The sequence below is a fragment of the Actinia tenebrosa genome, unplaced genomic scaffold, assembly GCF_029948245.1.
Source record: "Actinia tenebrosa isolate PJP-AT-01 unplaced genomic scaffold, QUT_ActTen_1.0 PGA_scaffold16__25_contigs__length_10494907, whole genome shotgun sequence".
NCBI classification, from domain to species: domain Eukaryota; kingdom Metazoa; phylum Cnidaria; class Anthozoa; order Actiniaria; family Actiniidae; genus Actinia; species Actinia tenebrosa.
In genome coordinates this window covers 5,985,209-6,001,679 of record NW_028292576.1, presented here as the reverse complement: position 1 = coordinate 6,001,679, position 16,471 = coordinate 5,985,209, and the positions used below count along the sequence as shown (strand labels likewise).

Genomic DNA, 16,471 nt, shown 5'->3' with positions numbered 1-16,471 from the left:
CAAGATATTCCGACGCTAACTTTTTTCTCATACGTCTACTAAAAGAAAAATTCAGATCTATTTATTAGATATTTTAGGGTGGATAACGAGTGAATATTTTTTCGAGTCAATACAAAGGACGACAAAAACTATAACCAACTCGTATTCCACCTGTCAGTGCACCCTGACATGTCTAATAAGTTATTTATTACTCAACTGAGCTTAATTTTTCCCAAAAAGAAGGCTTCAAACCTTTCTTTAAACTAGTTTTCAAAACCTTTTTTACTGTACAAAATAACCTAGAGTACAATTGTTGGATGTGTTTTTGATGTTACCAGCAATTATAATTTAATTCTGCAAAGGACGTGACTGTGCATGGTATGGAAAAAGACCATGCCTAATATGAGACCGTATAAGCACTTCTCATCTGCTCGCGCTGGGTACGATAAGGTTTAGGGGGAGTTTGAGCATTTCTTTGCAGAATTAAATAATAAACAACTTATCAGTAGCCTAAGCATCTGATAAGTACAGCTTTGCATTTTTACTCGTTACTTGTATTTTGTCCCTCACCTAAAGCTCGCCAAAATACTCCGTGACCCGTAAAAATACACAGCCGTATCAGATGCTTAGCCTACTGACAACCTAGTCTATTTATCAATGTCGAGGTAAGTGTTTTCTGCTTGATTTGAGTAATGAAGGTTTGTACTTTAAATATGTTATTGACTGTGACTTCTATTAAGGCTTCATTAAATCAACAAAATTGAACTGGTTCACACAAACAGTATTCAAAGAGCATCATTATTTTAATCATGGTTTAACTAGAGGGGAATTTAGATTTGTTTTCTCATAATGGCCAGCATTTAGTCATTAGGAATTACAAACGTCGCAGTTATTAACATATTGGAAGTACAGCTGCGAGTACGATGACGTAATTTGTTTTGATCAAGAACATGAAATTCTTGGAAATTCAAGCAAAAAACAAGCAAATGTCAAAAGTGGCAAGATCCTATCGCTTTGGAAGATATCTGAGAATTTGAGGACAGATATCTTGATGGTTTCCAAGTTAACGTTATGAAATTTGAGAGTAAATGTATGTTGGTAGGCAAGATGTTGCCAACCAACATAGATTTACTGCAAAATTTAGCAACTTTAATTTATTATAGCTCCTGGACTAATAATGCAACCGCTCTCAAACTGATAAATATTATCAACAGTTATGACTTCTTTGTATTTCTTAAGTTCAATCGTTTATGGCTCAAAAGTTAATTTTCTGAAATGTAAAAATTACGCCCAGTATACGTTCATAACTCAAAGACTTCATATTTACGTAGCGTTCCTGCTGAATGCACGCCAAAATTCAACCTAGAAGGCATAACTAAGCAACTAGAAACCATTTTATTTTCGACCATTGTTTTTTTTATTTATTTTCAGGCTGACTTCTGCAGAATCATGCTAAGAATCGTAACCAACAAGGTTATCAGAAAACCTAAAACAATTGTGTCCACTATCGTCTTCATGTCTGTACTACTTTATCTTCAATACTCTTTGAGTTTAAAAGCCAAACTAAGAGGAGAGTACACAATATTCCAGGATGCCAGACTTGCATTACTGGACAATGATTCAACATTTCACAATTTTTCAACTTTACCAGCCCACCTTACTGAGCTATCATTGTTCGATGATGAAAACATCACGTCAACGTTAAAAATTGGACACGTGAACGTTCACCTTTGGAAGAAAATTTGTTCAATTACATTAGACAGCCTGAAAGAGTATCCTCTCTTTCCCCATTGGCCAGATGTTCGAGGTTGTCCCAAAATGCCTGATAATCTTGTATCGATAATGCATGGTTCTTGGAATGCACAAAGGGTAATGGGCCTTTTACACCCGCCAATTTCTGGTCTCTACCAGTTTGAAATTGCTTCAAATTTCATGTCAGAATTTTGGCTGAGCCCTAGTAGGGTTCCATCTCATGCTATTCTAATGGCTAGAATCAATAAAAACACTCTGCATGGCCTAGCATACTCTAAAGGAGTGCACATTCCAAGTTCAAAAGCTGTCCATCTGAAAAGTGGAAAGCAGTACTACTTTGAAGTGCTCAACGTTATCAATAATTTCAACTACGAACAAGTCCAGATCAAGTGGAAGATACCGGGGTCCACTGTGTTTTCGAATATTTTGAATGAGTATATATCTACGGTGTTGATCAATGATACTAGTCTAGATGCTAGAACAAGAACGGTCGTTCAAATGTCACCAAGTATTCATTCAGATGAAACACTAAAAAGACCCAATCAACAAACATGGCAGAATGATATAACGACGACGTTTGGTCGTTTCTTTAATACGTCATTTACCATGCAAAAACTCGATGACTTAATGTTTCTAAAGCAGGAAATACTAGCCACAGCATTCAACCAGTGCACCTATTCACCTAGCTATACCAAAAACCTTGACTTTAAGCCGTATAGAGGGGTTTATTTTACCCATTTCTCTGATGTTTTCCCGGCGGATGACACTGGCGGGAAAGTCTGGAAGGGTTATGTGGAAAAAGAAGATCATCGTGGCAACACTTTGATTGAAGAACCAGTGGTGATAGATGTGGTGAAAAAGTTTATGTCTTCGTTGGAAGATACTTACCCAAAGTGAGTTACTATTAGATTTTAAGTCATTTAACCCGTGAAATAAAAATTATTAGTCAACGTGTGTAATATTCAAATAGACACAAAAGAAACAATGGAATTAGGGTCTACTAAAGTGTGTTAGTCAGTAAGGTCTATTTTACGGGTTTAATGACTTCACTCTATAGTTACCATCGCTATTGCCTATATGTACAGCCATGAAATACGCACGACTTTGCACCCTACTACTAGAGAGTGATATTATTTAACCCATGAAAAAAATGACCATTTAGTTAGTAATAGTTTATATATTTCTATTGACTTTATAGTTTATGGTGATGCACCTCGTAAGGGACAATTGTCCTTTTATGTAAGCATCTGCCTTATGGCAAATTATTTAAATTAAAAATATATATATATATATATATACATATATACTGCGGTTTGCATAAACTTTGACCATTTATATATATTTATATATATACAAGTATATCAAAAGTATATCAAAAATTATGAGATATTTTTTCCAGAAAGCCCTAGTGATAGACAACTCGAAAAAAATATCAGGGATCTTATCCCATAATTTTTGATGTGCTATTGATATACTTGTATATATGCACAAATGGTCAAAGTTTATGCAAACGCAGTGTGTGTGTATATATATATATATATATATATATATATATTTGTTTGAGAAGAAAAAGTCAAGACAACAATTTTCCCGACAAGCCTGTTTCGTGAATTGCTTCACTCTTCAGGGGATTTAAATCCCCTGAAGAGTGAAGCAATTCACGAAACAGGCTTGTCGGGAAAAATGTTGTCTTGACTTTTTCTTCTCAAACAAATATTCTGCTCTACTTCTATCGATGTATTGAGCACTATTTTACGGAAAATTGATTCACAGATTTCTTATATATATATATATATACTGCGGTTTGCATAAACTTTGACCATTTATACATATATACAAGTATATCAAAAGTATATCAGAAATTATGGGATGTCATCCCTGATATTTTTTCCAGAAAGCCCTAGTGCTAGACAACTCGAAAAAAATAGGTTTAGATTCTACTACTAACTAGTATGCGTACTTTTTTTCACGGGTTGAATAAAATCACTGTACCACTTCCAATACCATTACTACCACTATCATATACCACAATCACCTACGACTATACTATCAACTACCACTACCACTACCACTACCACTACCACCACTACTACTACTACTACCACTACTTCGACTACCACTACCACTACTACTACTACTAGCACTACCACTACCACTACCACCACCACCACCACTACTACTACTACTACTACTACCACTACCACTACCACTACCACTACCACTACCACTACCACCACTACCACCACTACCACCACTGCTACTACTACTACCACTACTTCGACTACCACTACCACTACTACCACTACCACTACCACCACTACTACTACTACTACCACTACTTCGACTACCACTACCACTACTACCACTACCACTACCACTACTACCACTACCACTACTACCACTACCACTACCACTACCACTACCACTACCGCTACCGCTACCATTGCTACCAATACAACTACTAGCGCTGCTGCTACCACCACAACCACTACTATTTCTACTACTACTACTATCACAGCACCAATACTCATCCACCACTACCACCAATAAATTAACCAGTCCTATCATCCATCACCACTACCACCACTATCAGCATCTAATACACTAACACGAAGCACTATTACCATACTATCACTAGTACAACTCCACCACTATTGGTTAGATATAATAAGATGATATAACAGCAAGAATAGCAACACCATGCCAATTATATATCTTACGTGCTATTTTTCAGGCAATTTTCTCTGGCGAACATAGTGAGGGTAGAACGCAATGTAGATGCAAAACTCGGAAATCGATTCTTCCTGGAAATGGTCCTACAAAATAACAACACCCATCTTTATCACCGTGTATCAGGGTATTTTTTTCTACCCCAAAACAGCTCCGTTCTTTGCATACCTGAAGGAATGATCTGGAAGCCTCGGGTTTTGATTAACGTCATTATAAACACCAAAAACCAAGGTCCTTGGGTCGAACATTATATCAGAAATATCGGTCGAGTGATTAGAGAAACGCACGATGAAATGATCAGGATTATAATAGTGGATTATGGAAACAATGGACTCGAACCTGAAAAGGAATTTAAGAGGTAAGATAAAAATAACGTTACAGTCAAACCACTTCAAGCGTGACCACGAAGAGGTTATTAATGACTTTATTTTTGGATTCTTGATTTCATTCGATTTACATTCATTTGTTAAAAACGAGTCTTCAAAGCCTGGCATATACAAAAGCCAAGCATATATGCAGCTGAAAGACTTTGAAAACGCTTTTATGTTTGCACATGAACACGAGGCTAGTAAGTCGCTAGTCAGTGGTGAGAAGAATTCAAATTGGTCGCCATATTTCGATTCGGTGTATATACACTCAATTGAAGAATCGTTATCAGGTTCAGAAACATATGACATAAAAGCTGAGACCGAAATGGCACGTGGAAAATGACATAATTATATTATAATTTATTCATTTGCGCCATCCATGCAGTCGGTTTAGAATGCCAAACGCGTATTATGATGCCACGGGTCGCAAGCATGAATCTAATCAACGTACTTCTAATGTGCCATTTCGGTCTCAGCTTCTATGTTCTATGTTTCTGAACCCGACAACGATTCTTGAATTGAGTGTATACTGCATATATACTGCATATATACTAACGAAGCTTGTTCACCTAGGAATGGTATCACCAATTTCGAAGTCATCAAACAAAATGGAAAATTCCACAAAACCTTTGCCATCGAACTTGCCGTGGACAGCATCAAGGATCCCAACAGCATTGTTTTCCTCACCGACCTTCATTTGCACATGCCCAATGATATTTTTGATAGCGTGCGAAAAGTAAGTTCTCGTTGAGATAAACCTTTTTCGAACTCGTAAAATACCGCTGTGTTCCTTGACTGCAGATTCATTTACGCAGGGCTAGCCTCGATTTTGTGCAGAATATTTACGTGTTCACCTTACGTTTTGCATTTTTTTGACCTTTGGCATATGTGAATATTTTGACGTTAAATTTACGCTAACACTGCACTCATGAATCTGGAATCAAGGAACACAGCGGTGTTGTACGAATTTGAAAGAGGTCTATTCGTGGCTCTGATCCCGCCCCAGTAGTATAGGGAATGGGGGTTCCAGCGCAATCTCAACACGGGCAAGACCCGTGTCAAAAATCCACCTACGGAAACAACCCACTCCAAGTGTGGTTGGGGGCAACAGCGCAAATATGTTAGTCTATATATGGAGTGCGAAGATTGTAAAGAGTTTGTTTATGATTTCTGTGTAAAGTGCTTGAAACCCAAGTTTGTACCTACTAAACCAAATAAGTATATTTGTTGTGGTAAGAAAATGCAAATAGAAGACGACACGTCAGCACAGTGTTACGAGTGCGGTAAAAATATTCGTAATGCCGTACCAAATGCTACCAAAGAGCAATATTACGCCAATGGAGGTCGTAAGAAAACACCTTATAAGAGAATAAAATACTTTAGGGACTGGATGAGTCATATCCAAGGTTATCGACCGGTATATTTAGACAACAAAGTAAAGAAGAAAATCATAGACCATTTAGAAGAGCCAACCCCGCAAAGTCTACGGAAAACGCTGAAAAAATTAAAACTAGGGAAATATTACAAAGCTATTCCCTATCTTTTGTCTGAAATTACCGGTAAGTCTATTCCCGAGGTTTCTGATATGAGCAGAGCCGAGTGGATGTTTTGTCGGCTGGATAAGGATATTCCTTATTATCCTGACGTAATTTACGAAATATTTTACAAAATAGACCCCAACCACCCCCTGTTAGGATGGATTCCGAGAAAATAAAAATGCAAAACTGGCGTTTATTTTGCCAGAAACCCCACTGGGGAATGCATCGCGCAGAACACCAAGCTATCCCCAGTGGGGTTTTTTGCATTTTGGGCTTACGGGGCTTATTTCATCCCGCGCCAGAGGCCCTCTAGTACGTACACATATATCTTTCTTACGACCCACCAGAGGGTGAACTCCGGACAGCGTCCCGAGACACCCCCTGACTTTTCCAACTTTTCCTCACGAAACCCCCCATCGCGGGGTTGAATCGCACTTTCTACCCCTCCCCCCACGGTTGCTGTGAGTGTGGGGAGGCTTTTTTTTTCACCCACAGCAACCGGTCCAAATGCGTCTACAGCGAGGCTCGAACTCGGGACTTTAGGCCTCCCCAGCTCCAAAGTCCCACGATCACGAGCGAACGCCAGACACATCTGGACGCTTATGTATGTGAAAATTATTATATTTAATCTGCATAATTTCTAGACTGACGTTCGATATGTAAATAGAATCCCGTCACGCTCTTTTCGAAGCAGATGTTTACTGAGCAAGCTTTCTTTGAAGCTCTTCTTTCGCTTCTTGATAGATCTTTTTGCGAGATTCCTCGGAAAGATCTCTTACGACTGTTTTTTTATTCCTTATGTCAGTCTTTAATTTCTCGTACTTTTCCTCTTCGGCTAAGATAAGCGAGAATTCTACGTCGTCTATCTTTCTGTCACGCAAAGCCTTTGAGACAAGGTCAGTGATCGTATTTACTTTAGCCCTTGACAGAGCTATTGTCGTGTCGTGTTTTGATATTTTGCTTGACAACTGTTTCATAATGCCCGTAGCAACAGCCGAAATAATACCACAAGCTGCCCCAACGCCGGCCAAAGGAACTCCAACGATTATTCCCGGCCCAGTAAGCGAAGTAGCAACGCCAGAGCCCGTTAACGCCACGGACATGGAGCCGGAAGTTATCGCGATTTTATGTAATATGCTTCGGGCTCTAGCATACTTTTTCCTGACCTCCTCATAGTGCTTCGTTTGACCCTCTAAGTAAGCGAGGATTAGATTTGCCTTATTCAAGCGGAAGTTCTCGGCATTCAATTCATTGGGTTTTGTAGGTAAATCAGGATAGAGTGGAGGTGCTGATGGTATAACATCCATTATATATACTAATGTACGACGCTTTTGGGAATGATATACAGGAGCAGCCACATCACGACAACAGGGATTACTGGAATTGGAGGGCCTTCAGGAAGATGTTTCCGCACGCGGATGCTAGTAAGTTCGAAAGAAGGCCCGATGGTATTTACTATAACGGCTCCAGAATGTACAGTAATGAGGATTTGAAACCTACGCTGGTTAATCAGATAGACGATCAACTGAAGAATTCTGGTTATGTTGAACATAAGCCTAAGCCAACATATGTTGAACATAAGCCCGTGCAAGGTTGGTCAAAGGAATTATTGCTGGGTACCAGTACTTATCCGATACCCGCAGTTTCATTTGATAAACACCCAAGCTTGGACCTAACGCTGAACATGCGGATTTCTAACAAGCATTCCTTTCCGTTAAAGGTGCGGGATATCTTCAAAGACGTACCCATTATTCATACCACCGCTAAGGAATCTCATGAATGGTTAAGTGGTCCTAACATGCGTTATTGGCCGCAGCAACTAAACTTTGCAGTTTGGTGTGCCACTAGCGGCTGTGGTGTAAGCGCAAGCTTGATGAAGAATTCAATATTTATGTTTCATTTTCACTTCACGGTTAGAAGAATACTGCATGAAATGGGTGTTATTGCGCTGCCGGGAGATGCCACGTTTTATCCAAGAGATAATAAATACAACGTTCCTGCTTACGACCGACTTTGTAAGGAGTTCGGTGTTGTAGGGAAGGATTTTAGATGTACTGCCGGTGCTAACAATGGTTTGGGACATATTTGGGCTTATTGGGGGATTGGTGGACACGAGCTAAGTGATAAGGAAGTTCATGCGTTGAATCTACGATGGAACACTGGGTATCACAAAGAAACTCACGACAGTAGCACCTTCTTTGAACCAAACGCTAAGACCACTAAGGAAGTTAGAGACGGACCTTTGTTCAAAGACGAGGGCGGTAAGTATGCAGGGGCTAATCCACTGATTATCAAAATTACCAACGACGAGCAAACAAAGCAATATCTTAATTTCATACCCCCAGAAGGTAAAGGACTAACCAAAGCCGGCCTTGCCCGTTTGAACCGCAGCATAGAAGCTTACGTGTATTCCATCCTTGGAGCTCAGGTAAACACCCGATCCAGCATAGTGGGAAATACGGGCGCCGCAGAAGAAACGCGAGCCGAAGCTTTGATTCTATTCGAAAGTTCGATTTTGGAGGGCGACATTAGCAAGGGCGTACAGCGTTACCAACTAGCTATACAAAATTCTAAGGCCCGACTGGACTATGCCGTAGCCCCGGGTTGTTGGTTAATGCCCAGTAATTTATCTATAAATACTGGCTCTGTAGTAGGATACAACAACAAACTTCAACGAGCTACTAAGGATATGAAGTTTGGGGTGAATGACGTGAACTCTGACACTCTTAGGAACATTCCTCACTTCGTGGAGAAGCCAAAAAAGGAACACGCAGAAAAACCCGAACCAAAGAAGAAGCCCCAAAAGAAGGCCCATGTTATGCCTACGATACCCGAGGAATACGACCATAACTTACTAAAAGCCGGCTTAGCAGCTGCGAGCGTTGGTCTGAGTTATTATATATGGCGATGAACAACCCCTACGTAGCTGGAGTAGATTGTGTTTATACGACTTACACAGGTGAGAAAAAATATACCCTACCATCTTGGGTTGATGTCACGGGTATGTCCGTGAATTTAAACTACTCAGGAAAAAAATTGATATTATGCAGCATTTCTTTTGGGGCCGTTAGCAGCGCGAATGTAGGATTTCGTTTCTGCGACGACAACGGAGTATTACAGCCCATGCGCGTGAAGACAAACGACAGGGAGCCCACGCATTTCTCAGTAGAGCCGCCAACGAATAGCTCTGAGAATCTTTCCGTTTGGACTTTCCACATGGTTGCTGATTGCCACGGGAAGGTAAAGCTGCAGATAAGAGTAGATGACACCGCGAGTGTTTGTATGAATAGCATACATGACCAAAGGAATTACGTCTATAACCACATGACCATCAGCACTTTGACGGTGGTTAGTCTTTAGGAGGATCTTTGATCCTTGAAATATATGAACCCACACGTGAAGGAAACTTATTACGCCCATCTCGTAGATGAAGAGGAATATGACGACATCGCTTGGCATGACGTTGGACTGTGGGTTGAGGTTGGGGGAACTGCATTGGTCATTTGCACTATTAGCATTAATACAAATAAGCATGCAAACGTGGGGTTTAGGCTTATCGATGAGAATAATAAGCCCCTGCTTCCTTATCGAACTTCAACGAACACCAGGAAAGTTACCCATTTTTCGATGGAGCCCCACACTAGGTCCTCTGAAGACCTAACGCCAGTGACTTTTCATATGCTAGTCAATTGTAAATATGCTAAGCTACAAGTCACTTCTGATGACGGTGAGTTTAGGATAAATCGCATAGGTATCTGGCCTATTAATAGTGCAGCCTGGAATCATAAGCCCATTTCTACCATGAGTGTGTTGCCGTTGGTTCCAAATTACCAGGGCGGTGCTAACACCGTCTTTCATTATCCTCAAAGCAGGGCACCGCCCGATGAGAAGATCAAGCCTTCATCTTCTTCATGAGGACCACCCCAATAGCGACAACCAAGATCCAAATGTTGTTACCCACGAACTTCAACAGTTCTCCGCCGGCCCTAAGTGCCAAGGAAACAACCGAACCCAGCAGCCCAGGCAAACCGGCTGCCATCTTTTTTCCTAAGGCCGTCAGTCCATTGCCTAATTTTTTTACGCCTGCGCCTGTAGCCTTAAGCGCGGATAGGATAACTCCTACTACGCTCGAAATAGCAACCGCGAATGCCAGCGGAATACCATACTTCAAAAGGGCTCTTTTTACCTTTTCCTTGGTGGTAAGCCCCAATTCTCTTTCCAGGTTTTCCTTTTGCGCCTGTAATTCCGCAAGGCGTACCTCGAGGGCCTCCACTTCCTTTTGAGCTGCTTCCCTTTCCTCTTCGGGACGGGTTTGGTCGTTGATTATTTCCTGCTGCCGCCCTATTTGCCCCTCCAGGTCTTCGATGGCCTGATCTCTTTGCCGGATTTGTTCTTCCTTAGTGTTAATTTCGGCAACCAACTGCCGCCGTTCCTCTAAAGAGCCGGCTATGGTGATATGCAAGTTTTTAGCTTCTTCCTTGCTTATGTCTAGGTCTTGCAGGGCGAGATTGAATGCTTGCCTGGCTTGGTCTCTTTCGTCTAAAGCCGTTTCAGCTTCTCGCTTGAATTGCAGTATGACTTAGTTCTTGCCCTTGATTTCTTTCTTTTGAGCATCGGTTAGCTGCCGCATTTGTTTTTCGTACTTTGCTTCCTTTTCTTTCAACGTTTCTTGTAGTTTCTTGGCGCGTTTTTCTAACGCAACCTGTTCATTCAGGGCCTCCAACCTTTCTAACGCACTTCTGGTAGCCAGTTGAAAGCCTCTTAATCTTGCCACGTTAACCATGACCGAGCCATTTTCGTCGAAGAGGATTTGTGGTTTGGTCCAGCGGTTTTTGTCGGGATATCTCATGTCTTGGACGCTTATGAGGACTTTGTTTCCGCGTTCTGTGAGCCTTACGTCGTCGGCCTCGAAGTGGGAATAGCGCTGCGTTAGCTCTTGCGTTGCCCACTCTACGGTTTCCCGCGCGGTTGCTCCCTGCTCACCCATGTTTCGAAGTTCTATGTACTCGGGGGCGGACTTACCCGGGTTCTTTTCGTGCCACATGCGATTCAAGGAGGTCTTGAAGCTTTTCCACCTACTGCCGTACGTGTTTTCTAGAGCCATGTCGTAGATTAGGGGGTCGGTTTCCGCGCCTTTAGTCCATGCGTCGTATTCTTCGTCGTTAATGTCTACTTGACCTTCTTCGGTGGTGGGGTCAAAATCCGTTCCTTCTACTTCCATTATATATGATAAGCTCAAAGTTAAACCCCAACATATTACCTAAGCAGGTTGGCGGACTGAAAGCAGAACGCACCTTTCACCGGGTTACATTCACGCCTTCTAGCGCTAAGCCAGGGGAAACCCTGTACGTAGGCGTACCCCGCCTAACGGATAACCTAGTCTTAGTTCCTGGCACCCTGGCTTTAAGGTTTGACCTAGCAATACAACCAAGCACTGCGGACGCGCGTCACGTTGTCAACGACCTTGGCCGCAACATTGTCTCAAAGATGCGGGTGAAGTTCGCAGGGGAATCCCTTTTGGACTTAAATAGGTACGATCTGTATACCACGTACAAAGACTTATGGTTGACTGCATTTGACCGCGCGCAAAGGATAGAGCAGGGAATCGCCAGTGATGCTATACGCAAGGTAAGAAGCGCAACCTCTGGCGCCTCAGGAGAAGACGAAATAAAGACGGCTTATGGTACTAAATATGTCGTTCCATTAGATTTCGAAGTTATCACGAACCACGGCGCATACTACCCAAGGCAGCTAAGCGAACTACAGTTCGAAGTAACCCTAGCAGACACTACGAACATCCTACAGGGAAAGGACGTAAGTTCCTCAGCCGTCCACCCATACTCCGTTACTAACTTAGAGCTGCAGTATGAAACGGTATACAGCGAAGACTTAGCACGTAGCGCCGGTATGGAATACAGCTCCGGGAAGGCTTTCCTTTACGATCACGTCGTGATGTACAAGACGTTCAGCTTTACAAATAACGTCGAAGAGGTCATCAACCAAAGCATTAACCTTCCCAGGCGCAGCCTTACAGGGATAATGTTGCTGTTCGCAAAGACATACACGGCAGGATTGCGTGACTCTGAGGCGTTCTTTAATCCTAACATCACTAACGTAGGCGTTAGCATTAACGGAGTGCCTAATAAGGTTTACTCACAAGGGATAAAGCCCGAGGACATGTACCGGGAAGTCGCGCGTAAGTTTGGCGACCAAATTGGCCCAAAGGAATTCTTTAAGGATAAGTATGCGCTGTGGATCGACATGCGCACGACGAACGACGAAGACCTACATGGTCAGGGATTGCGGCTGGTAAATACCCAGGACGGCATTACGTTGGAGATCAAGCGCACCAAAGACGCCAGCGACGCTACTAAGATCAACGCATATATCTTCGTAGTCTCAGACGCGCAACTGAGTGTAGAAATGAATCAGCTAAAAAGCGTTGCGTATTGATTCGCGTTCCTTGAGCCAAGCGAAAGGATAAAAAATATTCCTTAGGTATAATATGCTTCGCGTATTCGAAAACAACGAAACCAAACTGCAATGCATAGTGCAAGGCGATAAACTTTACTTCAAAGCGAAGGAGGTGGCGGCGGCGTTGGGTTACGTAAATTCCAGAAAAGCGGCGTCTGATCACGTATCAGAGGAAAACAGGGTAACTTTGAAGTCTTTAAAGGGTGTAACTCAGCGTGAGACCCTTAACGCACAACCCAATGCCGTGTATTTGACGGAGGAAGGTCTTTACGAATTGATATTCGGATCTGAAAAGGCTGAAGCAAAAAAGTTCAGGAAATGGGTGTTGGGTGACGTTCTACCCACGCTAAGGAAGACAGGTAAATACGATATGGAGAAGCGATTCAATGGTTCAAATCCAATGGCATTTAAGATAGAAACGGAGGCAGACATACACGATAGAACCGTACACAGGGTGCGTAGGTTCTACTCGCACGTAATCATAGTTCCAGGTCTTGGAGAACTGCAGGACACCGCAAGTAAGCGCATTAAAAGCTGGCGGAAAGGCAACCAGGCAGGCCAACCCGATCTGCTGATCCTTAACAACCATAATAAATACAATGGATTATGCATAGAATTGAAGACACCCAAAGGCACCGGCGTATTGTCCGAGAAACAAAGGGTAATGTTGGAACGATATGAAGAAAATGGATATTTAACCATCGTAAGCAATGATTATGATCTACTTTGCAGGGAAATAGACGAATATGTTGCCGGTATTCGCATTCCTTGCCCTTGGTGCATTAAGGCATTCAAAGGTCAAGACACTTTAAGCACGCACCTTAAAATATTTCATAGGTATAATGATTCTTAAACAAACATACTGGCGAGATCTGCTGCAAGGCGTTTCATACCGAATAAAAAACTACGTCGCATTCGAAGACATCGACCGTTTGAGGTTGGTCTTAGAACGCGACGGTCAGGAATACAGCCTTTGGGCGCCTGACTGTGTGAGATACATACTGCAGGGTGAAGAATATACACACCTACGCAGTCATGGTAAGGTAAACGGCCGATGGAAGTTTGACATCGAACGTCGAGCGGAGGATAATCCGTTGTGCGACTAATCCTCTTCATGGGCGGATAAGTAGTCATCTGCTGTGTCTGCCCTCATTTTTTCCGCCATTTCATACGCTGATAAGGTAATAGTCACGCCTCCTAGGAACGCTGCGATGTAAGGTAACATTATACCTTAAGTAGATTCCACTCTTTTCTTACCAACAGATAATGATCTAAGGGCTTAGGGCCATCGTAAAGGCAGCACCAAATATGTTGGCCGCTACGTATACAGCCACATCGGTCGCAGATGCCATCCCAGTGTTCCCTATTCTCCCACCTTACACCCTCATAGTCGTCGAAGCATACGAAGTCTTCGTCGATCTCCTTCTTACGTCGCGTGAGCACCCGGCCGGTTTCAAGGGGGCAACATCGCTCTGCTAAATCGCCGTGGGTCTCGCAGACCACATCTGTGAGGTCATAGCGACGGCAGCGGTACTTATGCCAGTTTTCTTCGAAGAGGGGTTCATCGCATCGGCGGCAATGACCTTTAAGGCAGACTCTATGCTCGCGGTGATATCGTAGGGCCTGTACTGTGGACAGTTCCTTACCGCAGTCACCGCAAACAGTGCTGATGGTCTTCTGACAGACTTTCTTGGAAAGATGGTATTGCAGTCGCTGCTTGCTACTAAAAGCTCTATCACATTGCACGCACTTCATTATATATACCTTATTTTTTATTGTTAAATTGTTAAACCCTGTAAGAGGGTTTTAGGATAGGGTCTATTATTTCTTGTTATTTTGTTAAGCCCCGTAAGAGGGTTTTAGGATAGGGTCTATTATTTCTTGTTATTTTGTTAAGCCCCCATTAAAAGATGAGGTATCATTCTTTCTCATCGTTGAAACCAGCAAAAAGATAATCATGTTAACCATTCTTCGATTACGATGATTTAACAAAATAACAATAAAAAATAGGTCCTTACTTGAGACCTCTTTGCAGCATTTAACAAAATAACAATAAAAAAGAAAGACCTATGCTAATTCCCCTTGCCGGGGCTTAGTAAGATCTTCTTTGCGACCTCTTACTCTTCTCGAGCGTCGTCTAAAGTCCTTTGTGCTTTAGTATCCGCGGGACACCAATGTCCAACGAAGTCTTCTTCAGAGAATACCTTATTACAGTGACGGCAGGTGTATTTTTTACACGGTTTGGGTATCGGTGTTTTGGGAGGGATTATGCAGTCAGCAGGTAGTTCGCACGTAATGCAGTCCATATATCTATGGGGGATATCGAATGAAGTCCTTAATGGACTCCTTAGCCCACGTCGCCATTGTCAAAAGCGCGCCAAACCGTTCCGCGCGCTTCAGACCACACATTTCATCGTACAATTCCTGTACGCGCTCTTTTAACCGGTCTATCTCTTCCCTTTGCATTTCTATGGTGTCTCTTTTATCCTTTGCGTCGGCGGTAATCCTTCTTACTGCTTCCACTGGTTCCATCTATATATGAACCCAGATCACATGCCTTGTAACGCTCTGATAGTAGGACCCACCGGCTGCGGAAAGACCCAGTTCATCGTGGAGCAGCTATTAGGACCCTTTAGATACCGCTTTGACTACATAGTGCTGCTTTGTCCCACCTACGTGAATAACCGCACCTGGGAAGGCATAGGAGTGAAAGACGACGACTTCTTCGTAGATATTTTAGACCCTAACGAGTTATCCAGCCATTTGAAGTTCTGGCACAAGCAATTCCCTAAAGATACACAGACTTTACTCATACTGGATGACATTGCCTGTGGGGACGACGTAAAAAAGCGCACCTCTGAATTAGTGAAGCTCGCCTTCAGCGGTAGACACGACAATATCAGCGTTTGGTTGCTTTCCCAGCAGCTTACCAGTGTCTCTAAGCCCTTTAGGGAAAACATAGGCTCTCTCGTAGTATTTTATACTCCAAGTAAGTCTGACCTGGAAACCATCTTAAGCGACTACGGCGGTGAGATATCCAAGGAACAGTTACACGAATACATGCGGCATTTAAAAACGCACCAACATTCCAAGATGATCTTCTCTTTGAGGTTTCCCTACACGGTTGGAATCTATGATTCCTAATGTATATGGACATTGAGCAGCTCTTAGATGAAGTCCCCACACAGTTAGATGAAAGTAACCTTAAGGAACAACTCAACATCCTTGTGTCTTCGGGGAAGTGCAAAGAAATGATAGGCAAGGAACTTACCCATGAGCAGGTTAATAAGTTGTCAGAAGAGGAGGTTAAGAAGTTCCATAAGAGGTACGAGGCTGCCCTCGCAAGTAAGACCACGGACGCCGTAGCAGACTCCGCTATCCGACTTGCCACTAAATTGCTTGGACTTGCACTGCCCATAGACGACGTGGAGCAACTACAGAAGGACATAAGAGATGACTATGTCATATCCCAAGAACTTAAGATAACCTGCGGCTGGTTGTCTTTGAAGTGCGGTAAGTTAATGGCAGTCGCCTCTGCGGCTTTGCACGTAGCTCAGCATGTCGACTTGAAGGAGGTACTAGGTTCCTTCGGAACATCTTGGAAGGACTTCAAGAAGGACAGAGAAGTCG

The 16,471-nt window shown here is 42.6% G+C and overlaps 1 protein-coding gene across 3 annotated transcripts in view; it reads left to right on the top strand.

Annotated features, from left to right (window-relative positions):
• The window catches only part of LOC116292812 (uncharacterized), a 39,706-nt gene that overhangs the window by 14,119 nt on the left and 9,116 nt on the right, over positions 1 to 16,471 (top strand). For all 3 annotated transcript variants that reach the window (XM_031700161.2, XM_031700163.2, XM_089031398.1), the window contains 3 exons: positions 1,411 to 2,624; positions 4,466 to 4,819; positions 5,403 to 5,565. In XM_031700161.2, the coding sequence (XP_031556021.1) occupies positions 1,411 to 2,624; positions 4,466 to 4,819; positions 5,403 to 5,565 (1,731 nt within the window). The remainder of the gene's footprint in view (positions 1 to 1,410; positions 2,625 to 4,465; positions 4,820 to 5,402; positions 5,566 to 16,471) is intronic.